We start from the raw sequence: 18,944 nt of genomic DNA, 5'->3' as shown, positions 1-18,944 counted from the left end.
CCCCACAAGCCATCCCCCCTCACCTGTCCTCAGCAGAGTCTCCTTCATGTAGACCAGATATTTCTGCAATCTCTCAAAGCACTTGCTCTCAAGGTAGGGGTTCCAATGTCGGGCAATGCTTGGGTCAGCCTCCCACTTCCACTTGGTCATCTGGGCCTGCTCATCAGCTGCCGTCCAGGTGAAGGTCTCCTTGTCCAGGCTGATGAAGTCCCTCCCGTCGTAGCCGCACTGCATAAACCTTCCTTTCTGCTTCCTGTCTTTGCTCAGCTCACAGCCGACCAGGCACTGCCAGGTGTGCAGCCCTGAAGGAGACACACATAACACAGAGTGACAGCAAGTCATCCCCCTCCAAATCCCAAATCTCCAATATTGTCATTTTTGCATCCCCAGAAAGACAGCATCTCCTTCCCCCTTCCAAGAAGGTTGAAAGTGATACGAGGGTGTGGCCACCCGGCCTCCCCTCCATCTTGGAAATTGGGTTTTGACTGTGAGTGAAGCTGTTGCATAGACAGGCATCTGGTGCTGGAGGGAGGTGGCCTCCATTTGGACCAGACAGCAAAATCATGCACATTGAGCAGGTGCTGGCAGGCCAGAGAGGCAAGGGAGGCATCCACCCTGAATCTTTGCATTCCTACTGAAGCCCAAACAGGGCATCTTGAGCCAAAAGCCCATCCTTGAGTGCCTGCTCAACTGCACCCCAAAAATGCAATCAGGGCAAGTCCCAAGGAGGTTAATTAGATCTTGCAAACCTAAGCCCTTCTGTCAAGAGTCCAATCTAAAGAGCAAGCTCACCCACTGATCCCAGCCACCCACCCCTTCCAGACCCTGCACTAGAAGATTCCCAATTCCCTCTTTTGTTCCTCAAAATTTCCCCACTTTTGTAGTCCCATTAGAAAAATATCCTATAAGTATTATCGTAAGTATTTAAATAATTATTATTTAAACAAACAAAGAAAGAAATATTTGGAGCAAAGGAGATCGAAAACCAAGCTGCTACTGCTTGGGGTGCGGTGAAGGGGGAGAAGACACCCACTGAAGAAGGATCTATGAGGGTGTAATTAATTTACCAGAATCCGTGCAAGGAGTGCTGTGCATTGGGGGATCTCCCTGCTTCCTAGGTGCTCCTTCCGCCTGGCTCTATGGTCCACATGATCAGGCGATGAGGGTGCATGTGCACCCTCCTCCCTCACTTATAGCCTGGGTACAAAACCCAGGCTACCCCGCTGAAGAGTATCAGGATTGGAGGTTCTCATAACTAGCCTTACTTGGGCTAGCGCTGCCCTAGTCGAGGAGGGCTGGTCGTGAGAATGACGACTGCATCTTTTCAGGGGAGAGGAACAATTTGCACGTTAGCTTCAGTTACATAGACTGTCTCCTCCCAGACAAATCTGGGACTTGGGTCCAACTATGAGACTTGCTGGGTGACTCTGGGCCAGTCACTTCTCTCTCAGCCTAACCTACTTCACAGGGTTGTTGTGAGGAGAAACTTATGTACTAAACCGCTCTGGGCCCCTTGGTGGAAGAGCTGGATGGTCCTGCCAATAACAACAACTACTACTATTTTCAAATGTGGGGGGGACTGTTTTCCTGGGAGGAATCCCCCTTTCCCTGACTGCCAACATTTTCCTCTACCCACTCCTGTCCCTGAAGGAAGAAAAAAGGAGATGTAAATCCATACCTGCCCACCCCCCCCCCCCGTACCTCCACTCTGTTTGTATCGAGTCTCCAAGGTCGCAAGGGCCACCTTGAAGAAGTCCTCAGCCTCCTGAGCATGCTGGGTCTCCTGCTTCCAATACCAGGCATCCTCCGCCTTCTCCATCCAGGAGACTTGAGCTTGATCCCTTCTTGTGTTGCTGTCATAGCGGCTGATGAGCTGCTCATCCATGTATCCCATCAGAGTGAACCAGGGCAGACCCTGGATGGGTTCAGACACCCCCAGGTAGAAATGGCGCAGGGAGTGCAAGGAAGAACCTGGAAAGAAAAGGGGCAGAGTTCGGGGGACCTGCAGGCAAGGGCAGAGCTCAATAAACCCCAGGCACCAGCTCACCAGGACACCTAGAGAAAACAGAATCAGTGATGCTTCGTGGTATCCCCTGGGCCACAGCCTGCCTCCTCTTTCCCCTCTCTGAATCCTCATGGGCATGCCCTTCCTCCTTCAGCTTCACCATGTAGGCAAACATGGAGGAAGCCTCGGGACTGGGTGCAAATGCAGTCTCTTTCCTTTGTGCAACAAGCAGTATTGAACTGAATTGTGATACCAGAATTATGAGAGCAATAGGGGTGCGCAGAACCGGTTCTATTCAAACCTGGTTCGAATAGAACTGGCCCGGTTTGATCGGTTCGCACTTGAACTGAACCAGACCCCCCCAAAAAAGGGTCGCTGCTTTGAGTTTGAGCCAAACTGATCCTAGTTCTAACAAACCAGTTTGGAACCAGTTCGGCAGCATGCTAGTAAAGGGGAATCTGGTGAGGATTCCCCTTTACAAGCAACCGGGGTGGGGGGGCTGCCTACATAAAAAAGAATCCTGATAGGAGTGGGCAAGAGGGCACCTGTAGTCTGAGGGTGGCAGCATGGCTCCTCCTCTCTGGACTGGGCCCGGTGCTCCGGCGCAGCCTGGTTCTAGGCTTTGCACATGCACAGAGGCCATATGGGTGACCTCCGCGCATGCATAGAGGGCATTTGTGTGACCAGGCCATTCATATTGTCATGCTTGACAACAACATTTGTGCCATTTGTGTGACTTCCATGGAGGCTGGAACTGTCTGCACTGGAGTGCCGGTCCCAATCCAGAGAGCAGGAGCTGCATCGCTATCACCCTCAGACTTCAGGTACCCTCTTGCGCACCCCATTAGGATTTTTTTATAAGGTAGGCAGGGTTCCCCCCTTGCTTGTGAAGGGGAATCCTCACGGGATTCCACTTTACAGGTATGCCCCCTCAGACCACCAAACCGTTTCCGAACCGTTTCCAAACTGTTTCCGAACCATTTGTGGAGCTGGTTGGACTTAAACCGGCTTCCGGTCTGGTGATCCAGTTCAAGTTCGGCTTGAACTTGAATTGAACCACCAGAATCGGTTCGTACATACCCCTAGAGAAGAGCTGCAGCTCAATATAGACAGGGAGAGCTCTATGCTGGAGGAAATTATTTGTCCAGATGTTCTATGTATGTTACTTATAAAGGGGATAAAGAGAAGCCATTTACTCTCCCCCACCACAATGTCCAACCCCAAGTGATGGGGCCATAGCTCAGCCTCTTTATATTAAGCAGGAGCTAATATTAATATTAAGCAGGCACTTGTATTAAGCAAGGGTTAACATCCAGTGGCTGTTGCTGCTGTCTCCCTTGGGTTTCTATCCCTTGTTGGAGGGAGAGAAAGGGAAATAAAGGCTGTCAGACAGCAAATGCTGCCTGAAATGGAAGGGGGAAAGTATGCTTGGGGCTCTCCAGAACCCAGGTGGGGGTGGGGGAGAATTCACTTGGAGCTCTTTTCGAGCCCGAGCCACGCCCCCCTGTGGGATTTGGCGGCCATTTTCATTGGCGGCCCGGGTTCTTTTAACAATGGGCAGAGAGGACAACCATAGGCAAATGGAGGTGGTGGGTATGGGTTGGGTGTAGCTCACCTTGGAGGCATGGTTAGGATGCGTGAGTATGGCTGCCATGTGCCTTGCAGTTTCAGTTCAATCTCTATGCTGGGAATCCTGCGTTTCCCAATGTAATGTAGACAAAGGAAGAGCAAAGGTTCACCCACTACCTTTTGGTGGGCTAGGCTGTTGATAAAGGCACAAAAACAGCAGGGAAACAGAGGTTTGCCACCCTTGACTAGGGTGCCAGGTGTTGTACAGAATCTAGCTGTGGTGTAGCCCTGTCCCTGAGAAAGGAGGAATGTTCACACCAATTTCACTGCATTTCTGATCTGGATTCTTGCATTCCCACTTGGTGGTGAACAACATCAGCACCAGACTCCTGCATCGCACACCCCACTCCCCTGTGCAATGGAGAGACTGAGGGAAACATATGGGGGCTCATGCGGTTTACCTAATCCTCCCCCATATATCTCTCTCCCTCAGATTAGAATAGTGCTTTTATGTTTTTCCATCATCATTTTATTTATTTTTATTTATTGCTGAATTTATATACCGCTTTTTACTAAAATAACCCCAAAGTGGTTTACTCTATCTATCTATCTATACATACACACACACCCCGTATAATTCTCTAAGGTGTACCCATGGCTAATCCTGTGTGTGGCTGCTCTCGCAAGAGTTCGCGAGCAGAAGCACTGTGGTGATTGGGCAGTGGAGTTTTCATATGCAGCTGGGGAGGAGGAGCCTGTGAGAGCAGAAGCACCATGGTGATTGGACAGTGGGGATTCCATATGCAGAGAGCAGGGAGGAGCCTGTGATGATTAAGGTCAGTTGGAATGTAACTGTTACTGGTTGGAAGATGTTCTTGATTGTAGAGAGGAATCTCTCTATATAAAAGGATAGTGGCAGGGGTCTGTGAAGAGAGGAGTCATGAGGGAGCAAACAGGAAACTCCTCCCATGAGGGAGGAGACTGCTGTTGTACAAATTAGATGAGGAAACAAGATGAACAAGATCTGTTAACTCAGAAAGGGAGAGAGAAAGAAATATAAATAGAAGGGAGGGGAAGAAAGACAGAGGGGAAGAGTGAGTGGAGGAGAGAGAAAAAGAAAGGAGGGGAAGAGAGAAAGAAGGAAGGGCAAGGGACGGGCCCAGCCTGTCAGAGGCCTGAGGGGAATGAGCAGCCATGGCAGAGCCTATTGGTAGCAAGGAAGGGCCCAGTCAAACACTGCTGCTATTTGGGGCTACCGAGGCCATTGGCAGAGGGAGGCAGGCAGGCAAGGGTGGGCCCGGGCCTGTCAGCGGCCTGAGAGGAACGAGCGACCATGGTGAAGGTGGCAGCAAGGAAGGGCCAGGTCAACCGCTGCTGCTGCTGCTCCTGTGGGGAGGAGCAGGAGCAGGGCTCGGGTGAGGGTGGGGAGGTCTCTGGGGGTAGGGGCTGCAGCCTGGCGCCAGCAATGCTGCAGCCACAACCAAGAGGGGTGAGGGGGTTGGAAGCAATGGGATGGAGGAGGAGGAGCAGGAGTGCAGCTTGGGTGAGGGTGGAGAGATCTCTGAGGTGAGCGGGGCTGTGGCAGGGAGTGAGGGGAATCAAGTACTAGGGCGCAGATGCCCTGCATGGGTTAAGCTAGTATAACTGAAAACAAAATGCAGTTAATACAATACACAATTAAAAGTACAAATATTAAAATGTAAATATAAAAACAATATATCTATTTAAAATTTAAATAATTTTTAAATCTATATTTAATAACATATATAAAATAAAGCAGTAAAACACAAGACAGACAGCAGCAAGCAAAACCGTTCTTTCATATTTTTTTAAAAAAAACCTGGGTAATGAGCCATGATGGCCAAAAACCCCTTCTGCCTCCATCGGAGCCTTGAAAGGGGTACTCACCATGGCAGCCCCCCCGCAAAAAGAAGGCAGCTACCCCAAGAAACAAGATGTGCCACCAAGCCCGACCCATCTTCCCTGTGTTCCAAAAGTCCTCTTGCTGTGCTTTCTTTCAATCTGCAACAGAAACACGTTGAGGAGGAATATGGAGGATAAACTGCAAATGGCCAAGGGGGAAAAAGTCACCCAAGAGGAAAAGGGCACTCCAGACCAGGGATTCTCAACCTTGGGTCCCCAGATGTTATTAGACTTCAACTCCCATAATTCCCAACCAAAGGCCACTGGGGCTGGGGATTATGGGAGTTGAAGTCCAATAACATCTGGGGACCCAAGGTTGAGAATACATGCTCCAGATCAGTGTTCCCTCTAGCAGGGATTTCCAGATGTTGACTACAACTCCCAGAATCCCCAGCTGCAATGGCTTTTGCTTCGAGATTCTGGGAGTTGTAGTCAACACCCGGGAATCCCTGTTAGAGGGAACACTACTGCAGACTTCACTGATGGTTACAAACAGATCTCACCCGATAGTGCCTGACTGACAGAGAAAATTGTGCCAGAATTCATAAACTGAGCCCATTTGGCTGAGAAAATTGAATTATATATTTTTCTTCTTTAAATATAATGTTGGTTTTAATTCTCTTTCTCCAATACGCTCTACTTCCTTCCCCCAATAAGAATATCACAGCAGAGACAATAGGCCCATTCACACATTACATTCATCAACACTTGTACAACAAGTGTAGTGTACACAGTAGGGATGTGCACGGTCCGGAGCAGTCCGGACCGGCACCAAAGGGGGGGCTTTCTTTAAGGGCGGGGAGGGCTTGCTTACCCCTCCCGCCTCTTTGCCCCCTCCAGTGCCCATATTTAACAGACTAACGGGGCGCTGGAAACCAGCCGCCTCCGCTGGCGCCGCCCCCCCCGCCGCGAGCAGATTTACCCCCAAAACTACCAATACCCCTGCCGCCGCCGCTGTCGCCCGCCAGCCCTCCCTCCCTCCCTCCCAGCTGCCCGCCCGCCCGAGTCCTCACCCGATGCTTTAGTAAAAAACGAGAGGAGCTACCGGACAGAGCTCCTCTCGCTAGGAAGGCCTGCTGCATACTGAAGGCGCTTTGCGCGCGCGCGCGCATGCGCGCGCCACAAAGGACGCCGATCGCCGGAGGCCCAGTCTATCCGGCCCGGCAGGTAGACCGGGCCTCCGGCGATTGGCGTCCTTTGCGCGCAAAGCGCCTTCAGTATGCAGCAGGCCTTCCTAGCAAGAGGAGCTCTGTCCGGTAGCTCCTCTCGTTTTTTACTAAAGCATCGGGTGAGGACTCGGGCGGGCGGGCGGGCGGGCAGCTGGGAGGGAAGGCTGGCGGGCGACGGCGGCAGCAGGGGTATTGGTAGTTTTGGGGGTAAATCTGTTCGCGGCGGGGGGGCGGGGGCAGCTGGTTTCCAGCGCCCCGTTAGTCTGTTAAATACGGGCGCTGGAGGGGGCAAAGAGGCGGGAGGGCTAAGCAAGCCCTCCCGCCCTTAAAGCAATGCCCCCCACCCGGACCCGAACCAGCAAGGGCCGAACCGGTCCGGCAGTTCGGCCATTCTTTAGAATGGCCGCCGGACCGGTTCGGACTCACCCCAGTACACAGGTTCAGATATTTATTTATTACAATTCTAGACTACCCCATCCAAAGGCTCTGGGGGGTGCACAACAAGTTTAAACAACATAAAACCATTTAAAACAAACTGCTTAAAACAATATAAAAACAATTTTAAAACAGTTCAGAACCATTTAAAACCAATTTAAAAAACTTTAAACCAATTTAAAAACCTTGGAAGGCCAGGCCAAATAAGTTTTTAGGGCTCTCTTAAGGCCAACGAGTCTAAATTACGGATATCTACCAGGAGTGCAACCACCTAATGGCACAGTGGGGAAGTAACTTGCCTAGGGAGCAAGAGGTTGCTGGTTTGAATCCCCACTGGTACGTTTCCCAGACTTTGGGAAACCCCTTTGTTGGGCAGCAGCAATATAGGAAGGTATTTAAAGGCATTATCTCATACTGCATGGGAGATGGCAATGGTAAACCCCTCCCATATTCTACCAAAGAAAACCACAGGGCTCTGTGGTCACCAGGAGTCGACCCTGACTTGATGGCACAACTTTATCTTTACTTTACCGGGAGTGCATTCCATAAGCCAGTAGCAGGAACAGGGAAGGCCCAGCTCCAAGTGGTCACCAGACGTGCCAGTGGTAACTGGAGGAGACAGACCTCTCCAGATGACCTCAACAGGCGATGCAGATCATACCGAAGAAGGCTCTCTCTAAGATAGCCCAGTCCTAAGCTGTTCAGGGCTTTAAAAAGGTAATAACCAGCACTTTGTATTTTGCCCAGAAACATATCGGCAGCCAATGCAACTGTTCTAAAACAGGCATAATATGGTCTCTCCAGGTTACCCTAGAGACCAGTCTGTCTGCCGCATTTTGAACTAACCGAAGTTTCCGAACTATGTACAAAGGCAGCCCCATGTAGAGTGCATTGCAGTAGTCAAGCCTGGAGGATACCAGCTGATGCACCACTGTTTTGAGATCATTCTCTTCAAAGAATGGACGCAGCTGTTTAATCAGCCGAAGTTGATAGAAAGCATTCCTGGCCATAGCCTCCACCTGAGATAACAGGCTCAGAACTGGATTCAAGAGCACTCCCAAGCTGCATACCTGTTCTTTCTGGGAGAGTGTAACCCCATCCAGCACAAAAAGATCTAAGTCATCCCTCAAATTCTGATCCCCAACAATGAGCACCTCCGCCTTGCTTGGATTCAGCTTCAATTTGTTATCCCTCATCCAGCACATTACTGCCCATAGGCAGGCATTTGGGAATGAATGCCATTTCCTGATGATGATGGAGAAATAGATTTGGGTGTCATCAACATACTGATAACACCCTGCACCAAATCTCCTGATAACCCAGCTACATTCATGTAGATGTTAAAAATCATTGGTGATAGAATGGAGCCCTGAGGGACTTCATATAATAGCTCCCATTTTGAAGAGCAACCATCACCACCATCTGGAATCTGCTTGAGAGACAGGAGCAGAACCATTGCAAAGCACTGCCTCCTATCCCCCCACCACTCCTAGGCAATCCAGAAGGATACCACGGTTGATGGTATCGAATGCTGCCGAGAGATCCAAAAGAACCAATAAAGTCACGCTCCCTCTGTCAATTCCCTGGTAAAGGTCTCCCATTAGACCAACCAAGGCCATCTCAACCCCATAGTCTGCTCTAAAACTAGTTTGAAATGGGTCTAAATAATTGGTTATCTACAAAACTGCCTGGAGCTGATTAGCCACCACTCTTTCAATCACCTGGCCCAACCATGGGAGATTGGAGACCAGCCGATAACTATCCATCACTGAGGATCTAGGGAAGCCTTCTTAAGAAGTGGTCTAATCATTGGCTCCTTCAAACAAGGAGGCACTCTACCATCCCTCAGAGATGAGTTAATGATATTAACTAGTCCTCCTCCAACTGCCCTGAGCCGTTTTGGAAGGGTGGTATACAAATCAAATTAATAATAATAATAATAATAATTTCCCTGCTAGATAGAAGCAGCCAAGTTGGGCAAGGATCCAGAGAACAAGTGGTAGGCTGCACCGCCCCAAGCAGCTTGTCCAAATCCTCTGGCATCACAGATTGAAATTGATCCAATCTAATACTGCAAAAGGGATTACTGGACACCACCATCAGAGACTCTGCAAAAACAGTGGAGTCCACAGATATGTAACCAGGTATAGTCCAAGTAGTGAGCTGAGCCAAAGGGACATGGTCATCTGACCAGGATATTGTTGGGAAGTGTCAGGCAGTGAAGAGCAGTGCTTATTCTGTGACAGTACACACGGGTACTAAGTACTGGCACCTTGTCCCACCTGGGATTGCAGTGGTGGGGAGGGCTTTGCCTTTGCTCCTCGCAGGGAACAAAGGCAAAGCCCTCCCCACTGCTGGGACCTCAAGCAGGGAGTGAGTTTTCAAGCACGGCATTGGGCGCTTTCAGCACTTGGACACACCCCATGCATGTGATGTGCAGGGTGTGTGGCCAAGCTCCTAAAACACCCAACTCCATGCTCGGAAACTCACTCCTCACCAGGGATTGCAGCGGCAAAGAGAACCTTTAGCTGGAGGCCCCATGCTCCTAACCAGTCTTTTTTTGTTTAATAAAATAAAATAAAATGTGCCAGTACTCTTACCTCAGTACCACGCAGATGTTTGCAGAGCTTGGTCATGTCCCATGCATGCGACACAAAGGGGGCATAGCCAGGCTCCAAAATTACCCAACAATTACCCAACAGCGGATTCGCAAAACCACACATGTCAGCTCGGCAAAAGCCGAGGTTTGCCTGTATTTATTTAGCTTTTTGAGAGGGGCATGCTTAAGTAAAGGACTTTCGCAATATATCTATGCGTAGAAAATGGTTTAAAAGGTAGGAAGAGATCTGTCCCTCCACCTTTCACATCTTTCTTCATGTGAGGCACTCATCAGAAAAGGCCTGACTCCACTGGCAGCAACAACAAACAGACAGCACAGCATCCTTCTAATGGTTGTTGCTGGTGCCTAAAAGCCTCATTTTAGACTGTGAGCCCCTTTGGAGGCAGAGAAGCCTTTTATTTAGATTGCAAGTCCTCAGACACAGAAACACCTTATTTCTTTTTCGATGTAAACCACTTTGAGAACTCTTTTGTTGAAGAGTGATATACAAGTGTCTATAATAACTACTATCATACTTTGGACACATTATGCAAAGACCCAGCTCCCTTGGAGAAGCAGCTTCTAGTCTGTGCAGAAAATACTGAGCTAGATAGCCAGCGTGGTGTAGTGGCTAGAGTGCTGGACTAGGACCGGGAGACCCCAGTTCAAATCCCCATTCAGCCATGAGACTTGCTGGGTGACTCTGGGCCAGTCACTTCTCTCTCAGCCTAACCTACTTCACAGGGTTGTTGTGTAGAGAAACTTAAATATGTAGTACACCGCTCTGGGCTCTTTCGAGGAAGAGTGGGATATAAAATGTAAATAACAATAATAATAAAATAATAAATAACCCAGTATATAGCAGCTTCCTATATTCCCCTAAGAAGACCATAATGCTGGGGAAAGTTGAAGGCCAGGGAAGTAGAGGACGACCAGCAGCAAAGTGGATGGACTCGATTACGACAGCAATGAATGCACCACTGAGAGCCCTTCAAGGCGAAGCTGAAGACAGACCATCCTGGAGAGAATCTCTCTATGTGGTCGCTAAAGAGTCGACACCGACTTGACGGCACTTAATCAATCAATCAATCATCATCTACTACTACTACTGTAACAAGTGTTGGGGATGTGGAAGAAAGTGCACTCTTAAACAACCTGGGCCTAAGCTATTAAGGGCTTTATAGCTAATTACCAGCACTTTGTATTTGGGTGGGAAGCGTTCTGACAGCCAGTGCAGTGCTTCCAGCTTGGGATTAACATGCTATCCCCAAGTTGCCCCAGACACCAACTGGCTGCTGCATTTTGCACCAGCTGAAGCTTCTATGCAGAGTTTGTTACAGTACTCAAGCCTGGAAGTTACCAGCGTATGAGTCATTGCTTTAAGGTCATTTTCTTCCAGCTGGCTCAGCAGCCGAAGCGGAAAGGAGCCACTGCTTCCGTCTGAGATTGGATATCAGGGAGAGCTAGACTCCTTTGTAGCACCGCGAAGGGGCAAGAACTTGGCAGTCCCATCTGCCATCACAAGGGCTTTTCCATCCCTCCTCAGACAACGCGAGACCCCTGAGCGATAATTGCCGCGACCGGTCGGGACTTCCCCACGGCTCCCGGATATGGCGAGCTTTCATATTATTGCCTGAAGGAGCCTCTAAAGAGCCAAACTTCCAAGCAGCAATGTGAAAACCCTACAGTCAGATCCAATCCTCCTGGCTTAGTTAAGACAATTAATCAAAATGAATGGCAATAACAATAATTTTAAACCTGTTGATGAACGGAAAGTCTAGCGAGCGACAGCCAGCTCCTAGGAAGGATAAGAGACTTCTAAGCCACTCTTCAGATCTCGCCGATATTCCTGTTTGCGTGCACCAGTAGTTTCCGTGCATTTATTTGTCTTTAAAAAGTAGAAAGAGACGTCTGGAAATAAGCCAAAAAGCAGAAACCCCGATTGAATTAAAACGTGTCTTTAAAAAAAGAAAAAGAAAGAAAAGCAACGATCTTTTTGTTTCTTCTTCACAGCCCACGCAAGTTTAGGTTGATTCTGTGTATTTTAAAATCCACACAAGCAGTGCTGGGAATTTGTGACTTGACGACGGCTGCGTAAAAGTCTCTCCTCTCGGGCAACTGCCTCCAGTCCGACTCCTGGGGAGGGAAGGAGTCCTGAGTGAGTTATGAGCGATCCAGCGCCGCCTCCTCTTCGACGATCAGCGTGACCTCGTTATACTTCTCCCTGGCTTCATTGCAAAACCAAGTTAGCTGCTAGTGCAGCAGTGATATATGGGTTTGGACAGAAAACGAAGAGGAGCTTCATTTGACCATACTGAGCATGCTCGGGGATGCACAGGGAAGGGGCCGTTGAGAAGCAGGAGGAAGTGGGGAGGGAGAAGCCCTTCCCTCATCCTGCCTCCCCTGCAACAGGAGCACTGCCAATTCCTGCAAAAAAAAAAAAAAGGGGCCCACAAATTGTAGCTCAGACCTTTGTCCCTGCCTCCCTGTTTGTTTGTTTTTAAATAAACTTTGTCATGGCTCTCCCTCCCAAACAAAAATAATCAAGTATCTTATCTTTTAATACAATGCAAGCCTATACATGTTAAGGCCCACTGTGGTCAATTGGGCTTACTCCAGAGTAAGTGAGTACCGAATTGCAAGAACTAACACGGCCCTGAAATGATTTGAACGAGATTAAACTTCAGCTGGCAAAGATTGCAGTCCTCCAGGCTGCACAACTAAAACAGGATCTCTTTTCTTCTACAGTCAATATCCACTAAAACTGAACAGATGGAAGTTAGTGTGCTATAGTGGTTAGAAAGTTGGACTAGTCTAGGACTGAGGAGACCTGGGTTCAAACCCTACCCTGCTATTCATAGGAACATAGGGAGCTGCCATATACTGAGTCAGACCATTGGTCTATTATTATTATTACATTTATATCCCGCTCTTCCTCCAAGGAGCCCAGAGCGGTGTACTACATACTTGAGTTTCTCTTTCACAACAACCCTGTGAAGTAGGTTAGGCTGAGAGTGAAGTGACTGGCCCAGAGTCACCCAGCTAGTTTTATGGCTGAATGGGGATTTGAACTCGGGTCTCCCCAGTCCTAGTCCAGCACTCTAACCACCACACCACCTCTCTATCTAGCTCAGTATTGTCTACACAGACTGGCAGCAGCTTCTCCAAGACTGCAGGCAGGAATCTCTCTTAGCCCCATCTTGGAGAAACTAGAATGGGAACTTGGAACCTTGATGCTCTTCCCAGAGTGGCTCCATCCCCTGAGGGGAATATCTTACAGTGCTCACATGTGGTCTCCCATTCCAATGCAACCAGGGCAGACCCTGCTTAGCTAAGGGAACAAGTCATGCTTGCTACCACAAGACCAGCTCTCCTCTCCAACTAACTATTCAACTATCACATGCTTGGTGATCAGCATGTGTGCCAGGTAAACTCCACCCTCAGCACAGATTCCGGGATATTCCACCAAACCCACAGAACCTTCTCCAAAGTACTGTGTATATCTGTCCTTCATTGCAACTATTAATATAAAAATTACCTTTGAACATGTGCAGAGTGCAATTTGCTCCAAATGGAGCCACCAGAGCACTTTGGGGAGTACATTTTCAGATCGGAGCCTTTCTTCCTTGCAAAGTTCTGAGTTGCCAAAGTATTTTTTTTAATGCTTCTTAAAGAATAGCAGGTGGCCTCCACACTAAATCCCCCCTATCCTGAGTAAGTTCCATTGCAGTCAATGGGACAAATTGTTAGTCATAACTAACTTGCCCCATTGATTTCAATGGAACCTATTCATGAGTAACTGGGTCTGGCTTGAGCTCTCACACACCATTTAAGAATAAAAATCCACTTTTGGTGTACCGTGATTTCATTTCTCATGCCTTGATATGGAATTTGTTCCTCTCTAAACTAGGCACCCTCAGCCACAAGTTCACTTCCCCCGCCTTTCCTCACTGAGACTGAGATTATGATAGAGATAAAGATTGTAATGAAAATGTTGGATGGAAAATACCTGCTCTTCTATATGGAATAAGGCTCAGCTGGGGCACTCATTTTCTGGACCACAGCCTTGCTTGGCAATAAGTAAACCAACAAAGACTACCTTTGAAGATGTGTGGAGGGGAATTTCCTCTAAAATTAGCCACCAGAACACTTTGTGGAACAGGTCTTTATATAAGAAAGAGTGAGGCTCTTCTCACGAGCAGCAGGAACCGGGCTAAGGGAGCTTGTGTGCTGCAAAAGAAGCCACGCGGCTCCTGGCTGCAAACCGCCATAAATATCCCCACCCTTAAATGAGGTTAGTGGAGCAAGATTGAAAATAAAAATGCTAATAGTATAATGCCCTAATACCGATCTATGGTGCAGGCACATTTGGAGTACGGCATAGAGTTCTGGTTAACATATCTTAAGAAAGACATTGTAGAACTGGAGAAGGTGCAGAAGAGGGCAACCAAGATGATCAGCGGCCTGGAGCTCCTTTCTTATGAGGCTAGGCTGCAACACCTGGGGCTATTTAGTTTAGAAAAAAAGACAACTGAAGGGAGACATGATAGAGGTCTATAAAAGCATGATGCATGGTGTGGAGAAAGTGGATAGAGAGAAATTCTTCTCCCTCTCCCGTAACACTAGAACTAGGGGTCATCCCAGGAAGCTGATTGCCAAGAAATTTAGGACAGACAAAAGGAAGTACTTTTTCACACAACACATAATTAAAAGCTCAGTGGAGGAGAGGAAGAGCCCATCTGCTGCCCATCTAGTGCTGCTCGTTGTGAGAGACCGAGTGGGTGCTGTGGGCTCCTGCTGCTGCTGCTACTTGCCTGCTCTTGCTTCCCCTGTGAGGTTGTGGCCTGCTGCCTCTGTGAACATCTGTGGGGAGTGTGTGCAGGACTGGGGCCAGGGGTGAGTGACTCTGCAGTTCCTGGGGTCACCTGCCCAGCTCTGAGCCTTTATAGGAACTCTGACTGTTGCCCCTTTGGGGGAGCCACTTCGGGGGATAACAAGGGTGAGGGCCAGGCTGTTTGGCTCAGGATCCCTCGTGATATGTAAAGCTGGGTAGGTATTTTATATTGGTTTCTGTTTGAAATCCTGGGTGAGTGGAGTTAATGTGTCTGGGTCTGTCTGGAGATGGGGAAACAAGGGGTGTATCCACTGATTATGGGGCAGCTATTCCAGTGGTACAAGGGGTACAGCAACCAGGCTCAGAATTGACAATGAAGACATTGAAGTGGTGGATAGCTTCTCCCTTTTCGGATCGACCGTCAACAGTAAAGGATCCAGCAGTCAAGAAATACGCTGCAGACTAGCACTTGGTAGGGTTGGAATGAAGGCCTTGGAAAGGATATTTAGATGCTGTGATGTGTCTACACCTACAAAGATTAGAATCGTCCGGACAATGGTTTTTCCTGTGACACTCCATGGATGTGAAAGGTGGACTTTGAAGAAGCAAGATAGAAAAAGCATTGACACTTTTGAACTTTGGTGCTGGAGAAGATTTTTGAGGATACCATGGACAGCCAGACAAACAAAGAAATGGATCACGGAACAAATCAATCCAGAATTTTAACTCAAGGCACAAATAACCAGGCTCAAACTTTCATACTTCGGACACATTATGCGAAAACCCAGCTCCCTTGAGAAGTCCATAATGCTAGGAAAAGTTGAAGGAAAGAGAAGAAGAGGATGTCCATCAGCAATGTGGATGGACTTGATTACGACAGTAATGAATGCACTATTGAGAGACCTTAAAGGCCAATTTGAAGGCAGACCATCCTGGAGAGAATCTGTCTATGTGGTTGCTAAGAGTCGACACCAACTTGACGGCATTCAATCAATCAATCAATCAATTCCAGTGGTGGTGGGGAATAGAACAAGCAACGTTGACAGGTATTCAGGCAATTGCAAGGGAAGGGAAATCAGAAACCTAATTGCTGTTTCCCCTTCTGGCTGTCCTGCAAGCTCTTTGACCTTGGAAAGCAATGCCAACCACCCACAGAGCCTCATATTGCTTCTTTGTAATGCCAGGTCGATCCAGAATAAACCTGAAATAATCCATGATCTGATTCTGGATGAAGGGGCTGATCTGGTATGTATTACAGAGTCTTGGTTGGGGGAGGCCAGCAGCCCAATCTGGTCCCAGCTTCTCCCTCCAGGGTACTTCTGTTGAGGAGCAGGTGAGGAGACGTGGGCAGAAAGGTGGAGTGGCTGTGGCCTATAAGAACAATATCTCCCTTGCCAGGATCCCTGTCGAAGCGTCTGACCATATTGAATGTGTGTACCTAAGTTTGGGGACCAGGGATAGACTGGGACTTTTAAATGTATTGTGCAAACTGTAATGACTGGTCAATGACCGTAATAAACTTCTACTGCTACTGGGACTTCTGCTGGTGTACCAATCACCCCACTGCCCAATGGAATCCCTAAATGAGCTGATGGACTTGGACTTGGTCTCGGGCTTGGTGTATTGGAGTCTCTCAGGCTTGTGGTGCTGGGGGAATTCAATGTTCACTTTTGGTGATGGGGGACTTCAATGTCCGGGGCAGTTCAGAAGTACATAGTGGCCTATGGTCCTATCCCAAGTGGTCTCGGGACCGACACCTATTGCTGGTTACATGCTTGATCTTGTCTTTTACTCTTAACAGGGTAGTGTTCCATGGGTGGGGACACCTGTGATTTCCCCATTGTCATGGACGGACCATCATCTGGTTAAGGCTGGTCTCACAACCACGTCCCACCTTCCTAGAAGCCTTGGGAACATTGGGATGGTCTGCCCAGGAATGCTATTGGATCCAATAGGATTCTGAGAAGCCTTGGGGGGATTTAGTGTTGGCTCTTCTGGTGACGCTGTCGACACTCTGGTGGAGAATTGGAATAATTAACTCCTCAGCGCAGTGGACACAATCACTCCTAAGCGTCTCTGACCTGCTTCAAAACTGGCCACTTGGTATACAGAAGAACTACAGGGGCTGAAGCAGCGAAGTAGACGACTAGAGCGCAAGTGGAGAAAGACTCAACTTGAATCCAACAGATTACTACATAGAGCGCATTTGAAGATCTATGCTCAGGCGGTATGTGTGACATTAGAACATAAGAACAGCCCTGCTGGATCAGGCCCAAGGCCCATCTAGTCCAGCATCCTGTTTCACACAGTGGCCCCACCAGATGCCGCTGGAAGCCACAGGCAGGAGTTGAGGGCGGGCCCTCTCTCCTGCCATTACTCCCCTGCAACTGTTACTCAGAGGCATCCTGCCTTTGAGGCTGGAGGTGGCCCACAGCCCTCCCGACTGGTAGCCATTGATATACCTCTCCTCCATGAAGTCATCCAAACCCCTTTTAAAGCCATCCAGGCTGTTGGCTGTCACCACATCCTGTGGCAGAGAGTTCCACAAATGGATCACACACTGTGTGAAAAAGTACTTCTGTTTGTTGGTCCTAGACCTCCTGGCAATCAATTTCATGGAGTGACCCTTGGTTCTAGTGTTGTGTGAGAGGGAAAAGAATTTCTCTCTCTCCACTTTCTGCACACCATGCTTCTGACAAAGAAGCTATTCTTTTTCTCCCGTATCACATCCACAAGTTCATGTCCAGCGGAGTTGTTCAGGATTGTGAAGGGGCTAATGTGCATCTCTTTCCTCTTGAATCAGTACTTGGAACCAACAATTACTCACTGTTATGTTTTTAATGAGTTCTTTGTGGACAAAATCTCTCGTATTCGGGCTGAATTGGTTTCAAACTCCACAATTGTTACAGAGTCTGATGTCGAGGTATCCATCAGCTCCTCTTATGTGATGACCCTGGATCAGTTTCAGTTTGTGACTCTTGAGGATGCGGACAAATTGCTTGGAATGGTGCAGCCTACCACTTGCCCTCTTGATCCTTGCTCGAAATGGCTTCTACTATCTGGCAGGGAGGCTGTTGTAGAGGGCCTGGTAGAGATTATAAATGCTTCTCTGAGGGAGGGCAGGATGCCTCCTTGACTTAAGGAGGTAATCATTAGACTGCTTCTGAAGAAGCCGCCTTGGATTCCTCAGAGTTAAGCAATTATAGGCCTGTCTCCAACCTTCCGTGGCTGGGCAAGGTGATTGAGAGGGTGGTGGCCTCCCAGCTCCAGGCAGTATTGGAGGAAACTGATTATCTTGACCCATTTCAAACTGGCTTTTGGGTGGCCTATGGGGTGGAGACTGCCTTGGTTGGCCTGATGGATGATCTCTAATTGGGAATTGACAGAGGAAGTGTGACTCTGTTGGTCCTTTTGGACCTCTTGGCAGCTTTCGATACTATTGACCATAGTAACCTTCTGCAACGTCTGAGGGCATTGGGTGTGGGAGACGCTGCTTTGCAGTGGTTCTGCTCCCACCTCACTGGCAGATTACAGATGGTGTCTCTTGGAGACTGTTCTTCAAAATCTGAAGTTTCCTATGGTGTCCCTCAGGGCTTCATATTGTCTCCGATGTTGTTTAACATGCACATGAAACCGTTGGGAGAGATCATCAGGAGATTTGGTGCAGGGTGTTATCAGTATGCTGATGACACCCAAATCTTTTTCTCCATGTCAACATCATTGGGAGAAGGCATAACCTTCCTAAATGCCTGCCTGGAGGTAGTAATGGGCTGGATGAGGGTTAACAAACTGAGGCTGAATCCAGACAATACGGAGGTACTTATTGTGTGGGGTTGGAACTCGGGAGATGATTCTGATCTGCCAGTTCTCGATGGGGTCACGCTCCCCTGGAAGGAACAGGCACACAGTCTGTGGTACCTGGCTTCTGGATCCAAACCTCTCCCTGGTGTCCCAGTTTGAGGTAGTGGCCAGAGGTGCTTTTTATCAGCTTCGGCTGATACGCCAGCTGTGCCCGTTTCTTGAGATGAACGACCTCAAAATGGTGATACATATGCTGGTAACTAACTTCTAGGTTGGATTACTGCAGTGCGCTCTATGTGTGGCTGCCTTTGTACATAGTCCGGAAACTACAGTTGGTCCAGAATGTAGCAGCCAGGTTGGTCTCTGGGTCATCTAAGAGAGACCACATTACTTCTGTGTTGAAAGAACTACACTGGCTGCAGATACGTTTCTGGGCAAAGTACAAGGTGCTGGTTATTACCTATAAAGCCCTAAACAGCGTAGGCCCTAGGTATTTAAGAGAATGTCTTCTTCGCCATGAGTCCCACCGCCTGTTAAGATCATCTGGAAAGGTTCGTCTGTGGTTGCCGCCAACTCATTTGATGTCTACTCAGGAACAGGCCTTCTCCG

General features: G+C 48.5%; 1 protein-coding gene across 7 annotated transcripts in view; it reads right to left on the bottom strand.

The window, feature by feature from the left end:
- LOC128342305 (major histocompatibility complex class I-related gene protein-like) overlaps positions 1-12,000 on the bottom strand; it is a 72,891-nt gene extending 60,891 nt beyond the window's left edge. For 4 of the 7 annotated variants that reach the window (XR_008314895.1, XR_008314896.1, XR_008314897.1 and 1 more), the window contains exons 1-4: positions 11,459-12,000; positions 5,483-5,596; positions 1,702-1,971; positions 24-302 (exon numbers count right to left, since the gene is read on the bottom strand). Coding sequence is in view for 1 of the 7 variants with exons in the window: in XM_053289480.1 (XP_053145455.1) it covers positions 24-302; positions 1,702-1,971; positions 5,483-5,552 (619 nt within the window). In the remaining 6 variants the exon portion in view is untranslated. Of the gene's footprint in view, positions 1-23; positions 303-1,701; positions 1,972-3,620; positions 3,768-5,482; positions 5,597-11,458 lie in introns of those variants that run through there. The other 3 variants (XR_008314898.1, XR_008314899.1, XR_008314900.1) reach the window with 3 other exon arrangements.
- Between the last annotated feature and the right edge of the window lie 6,944 nt (positions 12,001-18,944).

Source organism: Hemicordylus capensis, chromosome 2, assembly GCF_027244095.1.
Source record: "Hemicordylus capensis ecotype Gifberg chromosome 2, rHemCap1.1.pri, whole genome shotgun sequence".
Classification (NCBI taxonomy): domain Eukaryota; kingdom Metazoa; phylum Chordata; class Lepidosauria; order Squamata; family Cordylidae; genus Hemicordylus; species Hemicordylus capensis.
This window is presented reverse-complemented; position numbering and strand designations above follow the sequence as displayed.